The 18928-nt window shown below is 34.9% G+C and overlaps 2 protein-coding genes and 1 pseudogene across 3 annotated transcripts; 2 read left to right on the top strand and 1 right to left on the bottom strand.

Annotated features, from left to right (window-relative positions):
• The first annotated feature begins 589 nt into the window (after positions 1-589).
• On the top strand, positions 590-7449 carry LOC143627605 (uncharacterized). Its single transcript, XM_077097386.1, has 10 exons — positions 590-1033; positions 2825-2962; positions 3532-3720; positions 3807-3944; positions 4394-4515; positions 4613-4745; positions 5725-5854; positions 5924-6003; positions 6081-6215; positions 6950-7449. The coding sequence occupies exons 1-10, from the start codon at positions 590-592 to the stop codon at positions 7187-7189; spliced, it is 1749 nt and encodes a 582-aa protein (XP_076953501.1). The 3' UTR covers positions 7190-7449.
• Positions 7450-7480: 31 nt separating this feature from the next.
• LOC143627606 (NAD(P)H-quinone oxidoreductase subunit L, chloroplastic-like) lies at positions 7481-9057 on the bottom strand. The gene is made up of 4 exons (XM_077097387.1): positions 8753-9057; positions 8563-8676; positions 8360-8454; positions 7481-7728 (listed from the first exon to the last, which is right to left on the bottom strand). Exons 1-4 carry the CDS (start codon positions 8975-8977, stop codon positions 7578-7580), a joined length of 585 nt encoding a protein of 194 aa, XP_076953502.1. The 5' UTR covers positions 8978-9057; the 3' UTR covers positions 7481-7577.
• A 975-nt stretch (positions 9058-10032) lies between these two features.
• On the top strand, positions 10033-16496 carry LOC143627607 (uncharacterized; annotated as a pseudogene). Its single transcript, XR_013152620.1, has 9 exons — positions 10033-10291; positions 11189-11533; positions 11609-11824; positions 13059-13717; positions 14511-14607; positions 14686-14739; positions 14810-14886; positions 15004-15215; positions 15777-16496. The product of XR_013152620.1 is annotated as an uncharacterized LOC143627607 (transcript).
• Positions 16497-18928: the final 2432 nt, after the last annotated feature.

Below are 18928 nucleotides of genomic sequence, written 5' to 3' on the forward strand. Positions count from 1 at the left end.
AAATATTCGGTTCGGTACCAATATGGTGTCTGTATTTAGTGCAAAATTCGGGAAATACCAACACAGTACTGAAAACTCATAACGTGATACTGATTCGTTACCGACGATACCAAATCAATACCAAATTCGATACCGAGACCGAAAACTTTCATTCCAAATTCACACCTCAATTACGTCCACAAACCTCCCATCAAACGGTTTCCAATCCTTTAAAAACTCTATTATTACAATAAATTTCGTCTCAAACACCACAAAATTAGTTGTAAGTTGTAATTTATAAGATCATCAAACCTACCATTACAATCACACACAAACACGCGTCTATCCAATCCACACCCAAAGTACAACTCCCACATCACAACGTACAACTCATAACACCAATCATCCACGACTGCCGCACCTAGCCACAGTCAACTCCACCATTCCGTCTATAAATTAAAAACCCACACCCACCCTTTGCATCATCTCACCTCCATCGTATTCACCGTCAAATAATAATAATAATAATAATAATAATAATAATAATAATAATAATAATAATAATAATAACAATAACAATAACAATAATAATATATCCCGATCTCACACCATGGACTCCGAATCCATCACCACCACCATTACCGAAGACGTCAACAGCAACCACGGCTGGCAAAAAGTCACATACGCGAAGAAGCAACGCAAAGCTCCGGCGAACAAGCAGGTTTCAACGAAGGTGACGTCACCGGCTAACGGATCGGCGACTGAGAATGTGTTTACGGCGATAGAGAAGAAGGCGGAGGAACGGCGGAAGGCGATTGAGGCGGAGCGATCGGCGATGTACGATCCGGTGGTGGTGGTTAAGTCAACGGCGAAGAGGAACGGTTATTCGGATTATGATGAGAGTGATGAGGAGGTAGGTGAGGCGAATGGTGGAGTGGTGGCGGTTGAGAAGAAGGTGAAGGCGAAGAAGGTGAAGAAGGTGAAGGTTACTGTGCAGGAAGAGGCTGTCAAGATTGATGCGGCGGATCTGGCTAGTTATCTATCGGATGTCACTGTGAGTGGTGTTGATTTGGTGATTTAATTGATCTGAATTGGTTAGTTAGTGATTATTGATTTGATTAGAATTTGATTAGAGGTGGATTTAGGTATTCTGTGTGATTGAGTTTTGTGAAATCGATCTCGAATTGGATTAGTACATTACGGTATGAGATGATTAGCCTGTACAGTTAGGTTTAGGTTATAGATGTGGATATGTTTATTTGTGCATGCAGCTGATTTGGATAGGTTTCTGGCTGGTGTGACTGTGAGTGGTTTCGATTTGGTGTTTAATTGATCTGAATTGATTAGTTAGTGATTATTGATTTGATTAGAGGTGGATTTAGGTATTCTGTGTGATTGAATTTGATGATCTGTTGCTAATTCTTATATAATTTTGTTAAATTGATCTCGAATTGGATTAGTACATTACGGTATGAGACGTTTAGCTTGTACGGTTAGGTTTAGGTTGTAGATGTGGATCTGTTTAATTGTGCATGCAGCTGATTTGGATAGGTTTCTGGCTGGTGTGACTGTGATTTGGTGTTTAATTGATCTGAATTGATTAGTTAGTGATTATTGATTTGATTAGAGGTGGATTTAGGTATTCTGTGTGATTGAGTTTGATGATCTGTTGCTAATTCTTATATAATTTTGTGAAATTGATCTCGAATTGGATTAGTACATTACGGTATGAGACGATTAGCCTGTATGGTTAAGTTTAGGTTATAGATGTGGATATGTTTAATTGTGCATGCAGCTGATTTGGATAGGTTTCTGGCTGGTGTGACTATGAGTGGTTTCGATTTGGTGTTTTAATTGATCTGAATGGATTAGTTACTGATTATTGTTTTGGATTTTGTGAAATGAGGTTTGATTAGAGGTTGATTTAGGTGTTCTGTGTGGTTGAAACTGATGATCTGATTCTATTTGTATGATTTTAGGAAACTGATCTGGAATTGTGATTGTAAATCGCATGCAGAGCTTAGTTCATAACATTATTAAGAGGTTTCTCAACATTATGTTACAGATCATGTTTAGATAATTTAGGTTTTTTTTTTAAAAAAATTTGGAATATATATGTGGATCTGTTTATTTGTGCATGCAGCTGATTTGGTTAGTTTCCTATCGTATGTGACGGTGAGTGAATTGTTTAATTTTGATTCGTAATTTTAGCGATCTTAATGGATTTGTGTTATCATCAGTTACTGATTATTGTTTTGAATTTTGTGAAATGTGTTTTGGTGATTTGATTAGAGCTGGATTTAGGTATTCTGTGTGAGAATCAGTTCTTATTTGTATGATCTGATGAAATTAATCTGGAATTGTGGTTGTTTATAACAGGAAGATAATATTAGCTTGTACTGTTAAGTGTAGGTTATAGATTATGTTCTAATTAGTTAAGTTTTTTGTTGAATTTGGGAAGAATTGTGTGGATCTGTTTATTTCTGCATGCAGCTGATTTGGCTAGTTTCTTGTCCGTGTGACAGTGAGGGAATTATCGAGATTTTGATTTGTAATTTTAGCGATCTGAATGGATTCTTACGAAATGTTTTTGTTGGATTCCAATCGATTTGTTTACAATGACACGATTAGAGCTGGTTTTAGGTATTTTGCGTGATTGAATTTGACAATCTGTTCTCAGTTGACCTGGAATTGTGGTTGCAAATCACCTGTAGGGCTTATTTCACAACACTATTAAGAGATTTTTCAACTTTAGGTCATAAATTATGTTTAAATTAGTTTAAGTTTTTGTTGAATTTTGGGAATAAATGCTAATTTGTGTGCATTTGTTTATCTATGCATGCAGGCTTCATATGAGACTCAACAGGATATACAGTTAATGAGGTTTGCTGATTACTTTGGAAGAGCATTTTCTAAAGTCAGTGCTTCACAGTTTCCATGGGTGAAGTTATTAAGAGAATCTCCTGTTGCAAAAGTTGCAGATGTAAGTTCTTTTCAGACTTAAACTTACACTGAATCTGTAATTTCCAATTGGCACTGTCTTATAAACTAGTTGTGAAATTTAAAGAACTGGTGTCTTTAGCATTTAAGTTCCCAAACTCTAGTTTGATGCATAACATTTATCCAAATACAGTAGTGCTCAATTTTTATATCTGATGTGATGGAATGTGACAATAACTATCTTTACGTCGATACTAGAAAGAGCTTCAATAACATAAAGGGATAATATTTAGTTTGTTTCACTTACTGATATGGATGATGATGATCTGTGATAATGATAAAGGTCTCTGCTTGGATGTTATGGTTATATTTGATTTAATATATAATTTGTGGTTTTTATTTTCTTTTGTTTCTTCAATCTCATTGAAAGTATGGTACATTTTACTTTTCATGTGCCCTTGGAAACTAAAAAAGAGGTTACATTTTGTTTTAACCATAGGTATTTTGGAGCTTATTACTTCATTAAATTAACTTGCTTATGATCTATGGTCTAGTTCATTTGCACAAGGTATCAATGGTGACTCAAAATTCATTTTTTGGCACATTTTGTAGAATCCAGTGTCACACATCCCTGAAGCTGTTTACAAGACATCAGTTTACTGGATCAACAACAGATCTTTGGAATCCCTTGGATCTTTTGTCTTATGGTCCTTAGATAGCATTCTTGTTGACTTTGCAAGTCAACAAGGCCCTGCAAAGGGATCCAAGAAAGTTACCCCAAAACCATCCTCAAAATCTCAGGTAAGATTATGGGATCTCCCAACATCCTCTTTGACTCTGTACATATTTCGAGTGATCAATGTTATTAAACATAGAATTGCTTTCAGGTTGGTATCTTTGTAGCACTAGCAACGGTGTTAAGAAGGAAACCAGATGCATTAATTAGTGCATTGCCAACTATAAGGGATACTTCCAAGTATCAAGGACAAGATAAGCTTCCAATTGTTGTGTGGATGGTAGCACAGGTGATTCCATAACCCGATAATCTTTTTTTCTTCTCAAAATGAAGCATTATATTTTTCTCTTAAGGGTGTGCACATGTCAGTTTGGGGTTTAAACCGTACCAAAACTAAAAATTCGGTTTTAGAGGTTTTGAAAAGTGTTTGGTTTCGGTTTTTTTTTGGGGGTTTACATTTGATTATCATACATTTGAGCTACAATATTTGGTTACGCTATATGTTAAATTCGTATAAATTACTTAACATTAAAAGTTGAAAATGTAAAGTCTACAAATTCGGGTTTTATTACATGCAAAATCTAAACCGAAAATTTGGTTTTTACTAAAACATAAAACCAAACCGTTGGTTTTTTGTATGGGTTTGCTTATTTCAGTTTTGTTTTTTCGGTTATGCATCGGTATTTTTGGTTTCACACACACCAATTTATATGCTAAAACTAGTTTTAATTTATATAGGCATCACATGGAGATCTGGCGGTTGGTTTGTATACGTGGTCACATCTAGTATTACCAATTGTTGGAGGCAAATCAGGATCTAATCCTCAAACCCGGGATCTAATCTTGCAATCGGTTGAAAGGTTTATATGATTATTAGCCATTTTTGTTTCTTGACTCGATGTTAACCGAACAAACGCCTAACATGTTTTTTATTTTTTTATTTTTTGATTTTTTTAGAATACTATCGGCTCCAAAGGCTAGGACTATTTTGGTAAACGGTGCGGTGCGGAAAGGAGAGCGGTTAATGCCACCATCAGCAGTTGACCTGCTACTAAGAGTCACCTTTCCTTCATCTTCAGCTCGCGTTAAGGTAAACGAACCGAACAAACTCGAACGGAGCTTATTCGTATTTGTTTCTTTAACTTTAACCGAACAAAGGATTGAATATGAACAGTTAAATGAAAAGAGGGTTTTCTTGTTCAGTTGTTTGTGTTCATTCGTTAAGAAGATGAATGTGCGCTTATGTTTGTTCGTTAAATGTACAAACGAACGGTTCATGGACATAAATGAACGTTAAAATGTTCATTTTAACAAACAAAAATGCATGAAATGAACGAACGAGACATGTGTTCGTGTTTGTTTTTTAAAATTAATATTTTAACGGAAAAACTCGAACATACATAAACTAACGATGATTATTTGACGAATGGCCTAAACACACATAAACCAACGAACATAGACTAATTTAGATGTATGAACGTAAAGGAACATTCACGAACATAAATTAATGAATGAATGAGACATGTGTTCATGTTTGTTTGCTAAAATGAATATTTTAACGGAAGAACTCGAACATTTCATAAAATAACGAACATAAACGAATTTAGATGTATGAACACATAGAAATGTTCAAGAACATAAATGAACGAACGAGACATGTGTTCATATTCGTTTGTCTTAATGAATATTTTAACGAATGAACTTAAACAAACATAAACTAAGGAACATAAACGAGTGTAGATGAACGGACATAATTAAAGGAACATAAATGAACGAAGTCATGAACAAGACATGCGTTCATGTTTGTTTCTTTTACTAAAGGAACACATTTTTTTGTTCATGTTAGTTTGTTTACTTAATAGACGAACATAAACAAACTTCCTACGAACAGTTCATAAATTCTTCATTGCACGTTTCGTTCGCTTAAATCTAATGGTTGCAAGATGGGTCAAGTTGGTTTGACCCAGGACACATTTTTGTTATTTTTTTTAAAAAACATTAAGAGTCTATTCGCTTGTAAATTGACGGGTTTAAAGTATACTTAATTGTGTGATTATGTTATGTTGCAGGCAACTGAAAGATTTGAAGCTGTATATCCTACTCTTAAGGATGTGGCTCTAGCAGGATCCACTGGTAGCAAAGCCATGAAACAGGTTTCTCAACAAATCTTGACCGTTGCTTTAAAAGCTTCTGGAGAAGGTAAACTTTTCAAAGTTAGTTAAAAAAGTCAACTTTGAGAAGTTTCTAAGAGATTCAATTTTCTTGTAGGAATCCCTGAGCTATCAAAAGAAGCATCTGGTATCTTTGTTTGGTGCTTGACTGAAAATCCCGATTGTTATAAGCAATGGGTGAGTTTTGTTATCTGTTACGTGCTTATATAATTTTGGATGGGTTATATTTATAAATATTTATAAATGTATTTTAGGAAAAGGTGTATGCGGATAATCTAGAAGCGAGTGTTGTGATTCTGAGAAGGCTTGTGGAGCAGTGGAAGGACGTATCTGTAAAACAGTCTTCGCTTGATGCTCTCGGTGAAACTGTCAGGCGTTTCAAAAACTTGGTAATTTACATATCTACCCTTACTTTCATGTGCTATAGTATTTAAGGGTGCCAGTAAGGTGGAGGTGAGCCGAGCCTGAGCTTGACTAGGCTCGAGCTTGAATCGTTTTGAGCTCTATATTTAAAGCTCGAGCTCGGCTTGTGAGTAGTTTTAAGCTTGGCTGATTTATTTTTTTATTAGTTAATTCATATACATCTATAATTATTAATTATAATTTTTTTGTACGACGCAATATGTTTATTTTAGTTATTCCTATCATTACTTTATACATAATATGAATAATAATTTTATAAATATACATTTAATATGTTATATAAATAATAAGCTCGCTTGGTCTTAAGAGCCAGCTTGACTTTGATAAATGAAGCTCGGGCTCGTGCTCGTGCTCATTTACTAAACAAGCTTATTTTTAAGATCGAGCTCGTTTAAGTTCGGCTCAATTCTAGCTTTAGTGAGCCGATCTCGAGTCTTGAAAATTGCTTGGGTTGTTTACACCTCTGTCTGATTACCTGAACCCGTTTACAACAATTAAATCTGAGTGTGTTAATACTATATATTTTATAAACTTGAAAAGGGTTATCAATAGCATATTGAAATTGTTAGAAGTTAAAAGTTTTTAAAACTATAGGATTGCTATTTAATATTTTAAGTATGTCTTTTAGGTGAATTTATTAATTTCATGCACAAATTTTATATTATTACAATAATAATGTGTTTTTAACACGTTTGTACAGAACGAGAAAGCGTTGACTGGTGGAAAAATATCCGTTGGTGAACAATCAATCTACAAAGAAGCAGACAAATACTGTAAAGTGTTGCTCGGAAGATTGTCACATGGTTGGGGATGTGTCAAAGGTTTGGGTCTTGTTCTTATCGCGATCGGTTTAGGAATCGCTTTTGTTCCTCCAACCGCGTTAGAGTCATTGGATTTGACCAAGTTAGCTGAGTTGGTCAACTTCCCGCAATCCGTTTGAGTTAACAGTTGGTTAGTTAGAATAAAACTCTAACATCCAGCCAGTTGACCGGTCAAAAGGGTTATAAGAAAGAATGTTTCAACTAAAAGTAGATGGTTTCAAAGCGGTTTTGTTTCTTGTTTTTTTTCCGTTTTATGTTCGTTTTGGATCTGTTTTTTTCTTTTTTTTCTTACTTTCTCGTTGAGATAATGAGATGGATGTTTCGTTTAACTTTCGGGTTTATCCTTTGAGCTTATGAAGCTTAAAAATATGTTATATTAATAATATAATTTTAGTATGTCGACTGTTTACCGGTTAGATATAAACATAATCACAATCATTATATATATCAAGGTCAATGAAGCATGGCTTTGTGAATACAATAAATGTGTAATGTGTTGTTTAGACTTTAGACTTCATAATCATCAATGGTAGCCCAAGGGAACTTTAGGTAAGAGTTGCGGATTTTCGAAGGATCTTCAGGGACCGACCAAGGGTACTTCATGTCTGGATCTCTTGGAAACTTTCTGAAGTTCAGAAATGGAGCCCAAAGCAATACACTGCATAATGCAAAATATATGCCATGTTAGTCTCGTTAGTGGTGTAAACAAGTCGAGCTACTCTTAACTATGGGTGTTCCTCGGGTTGAAACTGGGCGAACTTAACCAGAAATTTCTGTTAAATCAAAACCGATGACTAGCCCAATTATGGTGGGTCATTCTCGTTTTTCTGGTTTGGGTCAAGACCGAATTTCATTTTTTCTTACTAATGTTTCATTCAAAATTTAACCCGAGAGTCGAGCCTAGTATGCCTAATTGGTACTGTCTGTGGTTCGGTACCCGGATTACCTGGTTCCACCCGAACCCACATAGCCTTACTTGCAAACTACTCAAATTCGGGTGGGTTACACACTTGAAAACCCACCCTTGAAAGTAGTCGGGCTTGAAATCAGCTTGAGTTTGAGACTAAATTCAAGCTCGTTTGATAATGAAGCTCGAGTCCAGAGTTAATATACGGAGCTTGGCTAAACTTTCATGAGCATATTATTTGTATAAATAGTTACATATATGTATATAAAATAAACGAGTCCAAGCTTTAAATATACTAAGTTAAACGAATCAAGTTTAAGCTCGGTGTAGCTCATTTATACCCTAACAAAATCTGAATTGAAAAGGGAGGATTCGAACTAACCCCGGGAAGAATAAGAAGACAAACATAAACTGCACATACATCTCCAAAAGATTTCTCTTATACCATCTTGTCCTCAACCAGTTCATGATGAATGGCTGCAAATAAGCAAATTCATATCAACCATTCAAATCACTTATCCACAAGAACTAGCCAACTATTTTGTTCTTATATTTTTTTAGTAAAAACAAGTTTCTTTCACTCACTGGTGCCACTAGAAAATAGAAGAAAGCACATATGGCTAACTGTATCAACACCCACACAATATCCTCTTCATCGTTTACTCCGGTTACCGCCAAAGCCGGTTCACTAATAACAACCTATGCTTCTCAACAATATTCAACAAGGTTATATATTATTGGTTAAATAAAATAATAATGAAAAACACAAACTTACAGTACTCAAAAGTGCTCCCACTTGTACTGCCAAGTTCGGTTTGGTCACATTCGTACCAAACCCGTCATCGTTCTTTTTCAAGTTAACGATGACAGGTTTGGAAAAGTTATGTGGATTGGAAATATGGGATTGTTTTCTAGTGAATGTAGTGGATAGAGGGTGAAATTTGGATTGAGGAAGAGAAGGCAATGCCTTTGGGATGTTAAAGCTCAAGGAGGAGCTCATTTTTGTTAGTGATCATTTATGTGTTGTTTGTTTGTACTAATATATATGCTCTCTTGTTATCCTTATTACTTGGATATCCCTTGCTCATAAATATTGCAATATTTTCATAAAACAAGAGAGTTTATTACAAGTCTCAGATAAATATTGAAAATAGTGACATCATCAATGTAGAAAATAACAGCAACACTCGTATAACTTATAATAAAAAATACAACTTATGATCAAAGCCACATGAAGTTGGCTAGTACCAATTAGCTTCGTTACAATACTGACGCTAAATTCAAACCAACGTATTTAAACCAACGTTTAATCGGTTGGTATAACATGAGTGTTGCGGTGACATATCAAAATGAATTTGATTGGTTTCGGTTACATTTGTTACGAGGATGTGTTCGTGTTCTTTTAAAGTTAAAACACAATATACTTCATTTAACTTTAAACTTCTAATTATTATTACATATAACAATTAATAAGTTCGGTACCGCTAAGTCCCGATTGGGTCACTTGGCGGGCACCGTACTGGTCCTAGCCATTTTTATAAATTCAAGTACCGTAATAAACATATTGGAAACCGTCCGTATTCGCGTAAGCTCACAGTCTCAATGCCATAGATCGACAATGCTCGAGGATTAATTACCAACGTTTGAGTTTATCGACCAAATAAACGTCAACTATTTTATTTGTTTATACTCTAATCTTTTTATATGTTACTTTGACAAATTTATTTCCAAATTTGCTTGGTACGGAATTCACTGAGATTGACTTACCAACAACGTCTTCCGTAACGAGCGAAACAAATAATCTCCGAATTCACGTTAATTCACTGACTCAGTGTCTAGAACCAACAATGCTTGGGTTTATAACCACCTGTGTTTTACCGTAAAACATTGGTTTATAATGATAACCGAGCTTTATTCGTTCGTTGTTAGAAAAAAAAGCCTTTGGTGTTTGTACTTTGTAGTCTATTCCAATCTCAAAAGGTTCAAACTTTACATCATCCAGAACCTTCAACTGCCATTACCATAATAACAATAATAATAATAATCTTCAATCAACCTCACTCACTGATAACCAACCATGTCATTAACCTCACCTCTCCATTTCAAATTCAATCTTTCAAACCCACAAAACCCTAATCAATCATTCATACTTCAACCCCATTTCAAATCATCAAAAACCAAAAGAATTAATAACCCATACACTTCCTGTTCATTCAATTTGTTAAACCCTAAGTTACACTCTACACGTTCAATTGTCACAAGGGTCAGTAACAGTAGTGGCGAGTTTAATGACGTCACCTCACAACAAGTTTCTGTAAGTTGTTAGCGTTTGTTTTGTTTCAGTTAATTTGGGGTTTATGGTGGTGTAATTGCATTGGTTATGATGGTTGTGTAGTTGTGTGATGGAGTTTGTGAATGGTTTAGTTGGTTACTTGGTTTAAAGTATAGTGCACACCAGGTGTTTGTGGAAATGTCGCAGATGGTTTTAACATTTTCGGAAATGTCGCTGGTGTTTGTGGTGAAATATTATGTATTTTTGAATTAGCTGAAACAGTATGTGTTCACTAGTCTTGGTTTAAAGTATGGCTGTAAATGAACCGAACTAGACCTTGTTCGTGTTCGCCCGTGAAACTTTTATCTGATTTGGCTAACCGAGAATGTCATTGTCAACTGTGCGATACGATTACCAAGTTTGTGTTGGTATTTTTTTTACCATTCACGTCCATTTGTTAATTTTACATATAAATAAATTAATCACATAATACTCTTATACATGTGATATTTATAATTATCTTTTACTTTAAAATTGTTCTAAAGACTATTGTACAACGACTGTATTAATAGTGTTTAACGGGTTTATTGTATACTGATTATATTTACTAAATATTGTATTTTAAAGAATTACTCGTGTAGTACACGGCCCTCAAACTAGTTCATTATAAAGTATTAGAAATTTGCTCGTCTTCATTCATTTAGTTAATCGAACAAAATTTTATGTTATTGTCTGTTCATTTATCAAATGAACGGACATAAACGAACAGTTCGCTGAACATTCGGTTTGTTTACAGCTCTAGTTTATAGTATTGCTCGTCAAGTGTTTGTGAAATTGTCACACTTGTTTCAAGAATCAACGTAATACTCATTTGTTTCATGTGATGATAGATAATGTGTTTTTGAATTGCTTTAAATATTATGTGTTCTTAATTTGCAGGATTTTGAGGCGAGTAGGTCTGGTGACAGTTATGTTGGCTTGTTCATTAGAATGCTAGGGTTAGACAATGATCCTCTAGATAGAGAACAAGCGGTTGATGCATTATGGAAATATTCATTGGGTGGAAAAAAGTGCATTGATGAAATCATGAAATCCCGTGGTTCTGTGTTCTTAACTGTAAATCTTTTAAAATCAGACTCTAGCATTGCATGTGAAGCAGCTGCAGGCCTTTTAAGAATGATATCATCGGTTAACGTTTACAGAGATTTGGTAGCAGAAAGTGGTGCTATAGAAGAAATCACTAGTCTCCTTACACGATCTCCGTAGACTTCATTGACTTCTGAGGTATAAAATAGGATTCCTTTTTCCTTAACTATGGTTATCTTATCCAGTTTACTTAACATGATATTGGTTAATTAGGTAAAGGAGCAAAGTTTATGTGTGTTATCAAACTTGTCTGTTGAAGAGAGATGTCGGGTTCAGATTGCAAACTCTGATCTTCTGGTTTTACTTATTAAGTTGTTGGATGATGAAGACATGAAAGTTATAGAGGCTGCTGGTGCAGTTTTGGCTAATTTAGCATTAAGTGATGTTAATCACAAAATCATGGTTGAAGCAGGTGTTATCCCGTCACTGGTTAGTAAATTACTTTTTTGAATAAGTTATATTCTTTATCCTTAAACTTCAGTAAGTACAAAAAGTGAAAAAACTAACAAATATAGTATGTAATTTAGGGCTAGTTGTTGGATCTCTATATACACACTTGTACCCTGATCTATTGCAGAGAGACAAAAATATACAATCTTTAAAGTATCATAGCCTAAGTGCTCCATACATATCATTCTCATTCTGCTAACCTCACCTAACCCTTCTCTTGTTCACTCTCTAAAAGTCATGTGTTTTTCCTTAGATTTGCTAATCTAAGAATGGGAACTGCACGTGTCTATAAGCCCTTTTAAGTTTTAACCTTGGAATCACATTTCGATCAGAATAGCCTTAACCACACATCCGTATGGGAACGGAGGTGTGGTTAAGGATGTTTTGATTGGAATTTGTGCTCAAGGTTAATGGCGTGGATGGTGCCGTGTTGTTCGGTTCGTAGATTAGCAGATCTAAGAAAAAAAGATACCGACCTTTAGAGAAAGGAGGGTTATCTGAGGTTAACAGAAAGAGAAAGATAGGCATGGAGTACTTAGGTTCTGATATTATAAAAGATTATATATTTTTGTGTAGCGAAGAGGTCATGAAGGGTAGTGTTATCAAATTGTCCACCGTGGTCACACTGGAAAGATTCATTTCATGGTTAAATTGTGTTTTGAACATAGGCATAGAATGATAGAAATGTAAAATTTAGAGGTAGCATAATAAAATATTATATGCATGGAGTACTTAGGCCTCGATATCATAAAAGATTATATATATTTGTGTAGCAAAGAGGTCACGAAGGGTAGTGTTATCAAATTCTCCATTGTAACTATAAGATTCAGTTAAAATATAATTCATTAATTTTACCCAACAAAAGGACATGTTAGTCATTTCACACACTTAAACTGGACCATAGATATATTTCTCAAAGTTAAGGATCATAAAATATGTTTATACCACAGCTTCAGTCCAAGTTACTAACTCTTCTTTTTATTACTTTTTAGTTTTTTAAATTTTTAATAATTTTAATTAACTTAATTAGTTAATATATAAAATGAAAACCAAAAATTACTGAAGGATTAAGACATTATGAATAGTTTACTCGATAAAGATACCATATATAAAAGATCCAAGACAGGTGCAGCTTTTCGTTGTACATACAGACTATTTAGTTGTACAAGAAGCTCTCTCCTCATTTGTTTGAACTTGCAATTTTCCAATACAGGCAAAGTTTCTAAGAACTGAGACAGAAGCATCTAAAATCATCAAAAAAGAAGCACAAAATGCATTATTGTTGCTTGCAAAAGACGACCATTACAAAATCCTTATAATCGAAGAAGGCCTTGTTGTCGTTCCGTTAGTCGGTTAATCCGCGTACAAATCATTTAAACCATCATTACACTCATGGCCTTCTTTACCCGATGGGTCTGAGCTCAATGTTAAACAAGCTTTAAACACTCCATCACGGTTTGGTGCATCCGAGCTACTTCTAGGGTTGCACGTTGAAGATGACAAAAGTACAAAACTAGAAGAAGCTAAAAAGAATGCAATAGTTGGTAGAACACAGCAGCGGTTTCTTGCACGAATTGGAGCTATAGAAACGGAAGACGATAAGAATAATAATAATACTGAGACGGGAAGTGGAAAATTTACGATTTTGCCATGGATTGATAGTGTTGCTCGGTTGGTTTTGATTCTTGAGTTAGAAGATGAGTCGGCTATTGCGAAAGCTGCAGAGGCTATTGCAGATGCTTCGGTTAGTGAACATATGAGGACTTCATTTAAGGAAGCAGGTGCGGTCAAGAATCTTGTTCGACTTATTGATTGTAATAATGAATCGGTTAAATTAGGTGTCATCCGTGCGTTAGAACGGCTTTCGGTCAGGTGGGTTTGTTTTCTTTCTAGTTATAGTTTTTTTTAATCTTTTTGGTCAAAAGTGATTGGTATAGTTTCATTGGGGTGGGATCCGGTACAAATAAAATTAACCTACTAAACATGCAAATAACTAGAGTAATAGAGTATTTAGTATTACTCTATAGTTTTGAACTAGAGTAATTACACTACAAGAAATAAAGTAGAGTAATAATAGTTACTCTAATTAAAGAACTATAGTGTAATAATAATTGATCTAGTGTTAGCATAATTACTCTAGTTATTTGTACACTTCTCTCGTTAAGAGTCGTTTGTATTTGATTCAAACACTAGTTTAGTTTATGGCTAAATTCGGCTCTTGAGCATTTGAAAACTGTTAGATTTCCGTTTTGGTTTTACCATTTGGGTTTGAAATTATTGGGCAGATTTTTTGTTGTTAGAAAGTAATGAAATTGGGTCTAAATCTTTTTGTTAGTAAATGATTAACTGATTATTATACATTTGGGCTACATCATTTATGAATTTTTTATAAATTATTTAAACCGAACTGAAAATATTTGGGCTACACTTTTTTTGGTTTTAGATACACGCAAAACCGAACTGAAAATTTTGTTTTTACGAAAAATATACAACCAAACCGTAGATTCTTAAGTGCTTTAAACTTTAGGGATGGAAATAGCAAATTATAATATTTGAGGTTTTTTTTTTGTTAGAAAAAGGTGAATAACTTAACATTCCCTTTTTTATTTAGAAGTACTTCAAATGTGAGTAACTAAAATGAGTGTTTTGTTATGTGTGAATGCAGCAATGATGTTTGCCAGAAAATTGAAGCCGAGGGTGTATTGAACCCGTTAATAAGATTACTGAAAAATTCAAATGCTTCTGGAAGTTTATCTCATATGGTATAACAAATATTATATTTTACATTAATATGCAATTTTTGTGTTCTAGTTGTATTCATGATATTATGAGAATTGCAGATCCTGAATATTCTTGGTCGGATTTTAGATCCCAGCAAAGAAATGAAATCAAAGGTCAGTATTGTAACTTCTCTTTTTACTGTTTATTAGTTTCTTGAACTTACTTTTGTTGCTGTTTCAACAGTTTTTTGATGCACCAGTCAATGGATCTAAAAAGGGATGGAATGAAGCAAGAACTTCTAACTCAAGTTTGACTTTCAGGTTCGTTGGTTGACCTCAAAAGTCAAACTTTCTTTTTGGTCATATTATCTATTTAATTCTTGAATTTGATTACCTTTTTAGAATTAATGAGTTAGTGAATGTTGGTGTTAAATGTAGCAGTTCGCAAACCATTAAAGAGGAGGACGTATCGGATTCCACATTTTTATCTCGTCTAATTGAAATGTTGAAAGATTCTCCTCGGGTTTTGCAAATGAAAGCTGCTTCCATACTTGAATTCTTGACAGCTTTCGAGAGTTGCAGAGAGAGAATCATCTCGCTTGATGTTGAATCTGCTTTAAATTCCGTTTTCAGACACGAGTTGTTCAGTGGTATGACTTGTGGTCTTCACTTGCTGAGTAATAAATGGATGTGTGTCTGGTCGAAACTGGACCTAACCCGGAATTTCTGGTTAATTAAAACCAAGACTGGACTAATATTTTTAAACGAGCCGAGCCGTTTAACTTATGAGAACTCAAGCTAACTCGTTTTAAGCTCGAGCTCGGCTCCTCTATTATCTGTTAATAAGTTTATATACATTTATAATTATTTTTTATATATACTTATAGTTATAACTTTTATATGTAAATAATATACATTTTTCGTTATTTTATCACACTTTTATACCATAATAATTATTATATAAATATATATCAAATACATTAAATATAATTTATCTATAGAATAGTATCTTTTTGACTTGTGAGCTGGCTCGAGCTTAACAAGTGAAGTTCGGACTCGGGCTCGTTTATCAAACAAGCTTATTTTTAAGCTCGGGCTTGGGCTCGCTAAGCTTGGCTCAATTTTAGCTTTTAGCTTTTAGCAAGCTAATCATAATTCACAATTAGAAAAAAGTAATAACTTAAACATGCTGAGTTCTCAACCATTTTCAGGCAAAGAAGACATGGAAACCGAAGCTGAGTATCAAGAAATCGAACTACAAACCCTAGAACTCGAAGAAACCAGCCTTCTTGTATCTGCAGCGTCTCGTCTCCTCACCCGTCTCCTCGACTCCGAACACTTCAGCAAAACCATAAACTCATCCCGACTCACCGATGCCCTCCGTAAAATCCTCACCTCTAAAATACCGCTCCAATACAAAGACTGGGTCGCCGCATGCCTCGTCAAACTCACCTCCTTATCGGGCCCCACCGACCTCGGGTCCGAAAACCCGATCAACACAGAAGTCATGCTCTACGAGACAATCCCAAGACTCATAGAACAACTCAAAGATTGTTACTCGTTTAAAGACCGTGAAACCGCAGTTTTAGAACTCAACCGGATAATATCCGAAGGGGTTGTGGATTCTACTCAGGCCGTGGCAGGTCAAGGCGGGATTTTCCCGTTGGTGAAGTTGATCGAAGAAGGGAATGATCGGGTTGTGGAAGCCGGGTTAGCTATACTGTATAATTTAAGTATGGATGTCGAGAACCATCCGGCTATTGTGGCGGCAGTGGCGGTGCCGACACTGAGACGGATTGTGCTGTCGGAGAGGCCGCAGTGGGTTCGGGCTCTTCATTTGCTTAGAACATTGCCTACTTGAAAATAGAAATAGTGAAAGAGTTTAAAGATGTTTTTGTAGGAAAATGTTGATCAAGTTTTCATGTGTAAACGGTAAACCAAATGAAATAGACTGAGATGATACTTTCCGACATAATTAATATACCACATATTGAATTAGTGTGATGTTTACTTATCAATAACAAGTTTGTGTGTTATGGGTCGTGTTCGCGGATTAATGGTTTTGGGTAAATTATAAGGTAGAAAATTGTACTAGACGCAACTTGTGTATTTGTCGGTCAGCATAATCTGCTTAACTTTGAAAAGTATATGTTCATTTTATTTACTATATAAGACAATATGTAGACGACTATACACAAAGAGAAGTTTTAAGCTTTTTAGAGTTTTGCAAAAAAAAAATAAAAAATGGTGTAGTCAAAATTCTCCTTAAAACTCTGTAGCAATTATTACTTAAATATTACTTTTTTTAATACAAATAATAATAATTAGTTTTGATTGGCCAAAGCTCTTCTCTCAAGCGTTGTGTACACGCCGATAACGCCCAAAAGACTTGACAGGGGGAGGGGGGAACGGTGTTCCCGGCATTTTGGGTCAAAACATCTATCCAAAATGCCCGACTTCGCACGGTCTTAAATCTAAATCTAAAAATTTCACCATTAAATTATTGCCCTTAAATTACAAAACTCATCCCTCAAATTTAACATACCCCCCCCCCCCCAATCTCGCCTATGTGTGTTTTTTTCATTGGTTATATGTAGTAGAGAATTATGGTACAAATCTCGTTTGCGTGTATTTTTTTCGTTGGTTAGTTTTATTTTATATAAGAAATTCAAAAATAAAAAATAAAAAGCAAGATTGGCTTTGCTAAGTCCCAAAGCTTCTTTGTATTCATTAGGATTGACTTTGCTATTTAAAAGTGGGTTGCGACGTAGCTTGTTGCTCTTTTGCCCGCAACTTTATTGTAATCGTTTTGAGTTTAATGAATATCGAGAAATTTACTTTAGAAAAAAAAAAGGCAAGATTTGTACACATAAAGTATTAGTGGGCCGTGTAGGCGATATTTCTCACAAACCAAAAGGACTAAAATCGTATTTAACTCATAATAAAACTATAAATAGGCATTAGGGTTTTCCTCCAACCCATGCTGCTTGTTGGTTCGTTAATACTTTTTTGTTACTGTGGCTTCAAAGTCGAGCTATCGTACTACATGGTTGCTTGCTGCACTGGTCACGTTGTCGGCGGTTGCGGTTCTACGTTTACGAACCATCGAAAAACCCGAACCCATGAACATGAACATGAACATGAACATGAACATGAACATGAACATGAACATGAACATGAACATGAACATGAACATGAACATGAACATGAACATGAACATGAACATGAACATGAACATGTTGGAGTAAGATGGGAACCATTAGAAGTACGTGTTGACCAAGTCTTTGAGCGGTATCATAAGTTGACTGGTGCTGATGGTAGTTTAAGTCAAAAAGATGTTCCTCTTTATTACCGATGGTTGAAAGTAAGTAATTAATCTTATTATGGTTTTGGTGCTTTTAAGGATGCATGTTGTTTTCAGTTTTCACTACGGCTGACAGTTTATACACGAGACACGAATATATTACACACGACTTTAACAGGTAAGACATTAACAAGTTTCGTGTACTAAATAGGTAGACACAAATTTACCTGTTAATTTCTGTGACATGTTAAGTACCTGACTAGATTTTTATAATATATATATATATATATATAAGTTTTCATAAACCCTAAATTCCTAAAACATTCTCAATCTCTATTTTTCAGCCGTCACTACTCACCATTCACGAACATTCTCTCTCCGACTTTTGTTTTACTAAATAAGTTATCAAATATGTGTTTTTAAACAGCTCTTATTGTGTATTATCGTGTTTTATTGTGTATACCAGGTAGTAACAGGTTCGTGTTCGTGTTCGTGTTTGGGATACATGTACACGATAAGTTTTCGTGTCGTGTACAGGTATACGCATTTCATATTCGTGTCTTATACACAATATGCCAGCTCTAGTTTTCACACTTGTTTTCTAGTGGTACTTTTGTGCTTATAGGTCCATATATAATTTGCCTAGTTACTTTCTATATATTGTGTCTTAGCTAACTTTGGGGTGCAACCGAGCCGAGCTACTTGAAATAGCCTTAAATAAAGCTCGTTTAGTTATTGAACCCGAACAGAACAGAGGCTCGTTTAAGGGCTCTGTTAAACTATAAATAGATAATTAAAAACATATATAAATAAATTCGTTAATATATAATAAATAGTTGAGCTCTCGTAAGTGAAAACGAGCTTACCTAAAGCCTAGTCAAGCTCAAGCTTGGCTACACCCCTAAAGAAGATAAAGAAGAAACCCTAGTTGCACGCTTGCAGTCATGGACGTATGCCACCTTAACCCACACCACCACAAACTCGAGCTATATATCTCGCCTTCTATCGTTGCTATAGCCCCAATTTGTCGAGATACCCGTCGTCACAACGTATCAGACG

Source organism: Bidens hawaiensis, unplaced genomic scaffold (genome assembly GCF_021521415.1).
Source record: "Bidens hawaiensis isolate Kalapana, Puna unplaced genomic scaffold, B.hawaiensis_p1.1 tig00004685_1, whole genome shotgun sequence".
Classification (NCBI taxonomy): domain Eukaryota; kingdom Viridiplantae; phylum Streptophyta; class Magnoliopsida; order Asterales; family Asteraceae; genus Bidens; species Bidens hawaiensis.

Bases quoted from the DNA above. Each gene is read 5' to 3' on its own strand.
- LOC143627605 (XM_077097386.1), top strand. From the start codon at position 590: ATGGACTCCGAATCCATCACCACCACCATTACCGAAGACGTCAACAGC. The intron at 2,963-3,531 runs GTAAGTTCTTTT...CACATTTTGTAG, and splicing joins CTGTTGCAAAAGTTGCAGAT to AATCCAGTGTCACACATCCC. The intron at 3,945-4,393 runs GTGATTCCATAA...TAATTTATATAG, and splicing joins TTGTGTGGATGGTAGCACAG to GCATCACATGGAGATCTGGC.
- LOC143627606 (XM_077097387.1), bottom strand. From the start codon at position 8,977: ATGAGCTCCTCCTTGAGCTTTAACATCCCAAAGGCATTGCCTTCTCTT. The intron at 8,677-8,752 runs GTAAGTTTGTGT...TGAGAAGCATAG, and splicing joins TGGGAGCACTTTTGAGTACT to GTTGTTATTAGTGAACCGGC. The intron at 8,455-8,562 runs GTGAGTGAAAGA...GCTTATTTGCAG, and splicing joins TCTATTTTCTAGTGGCACCA to CCATTCATCATGAACTGGTT.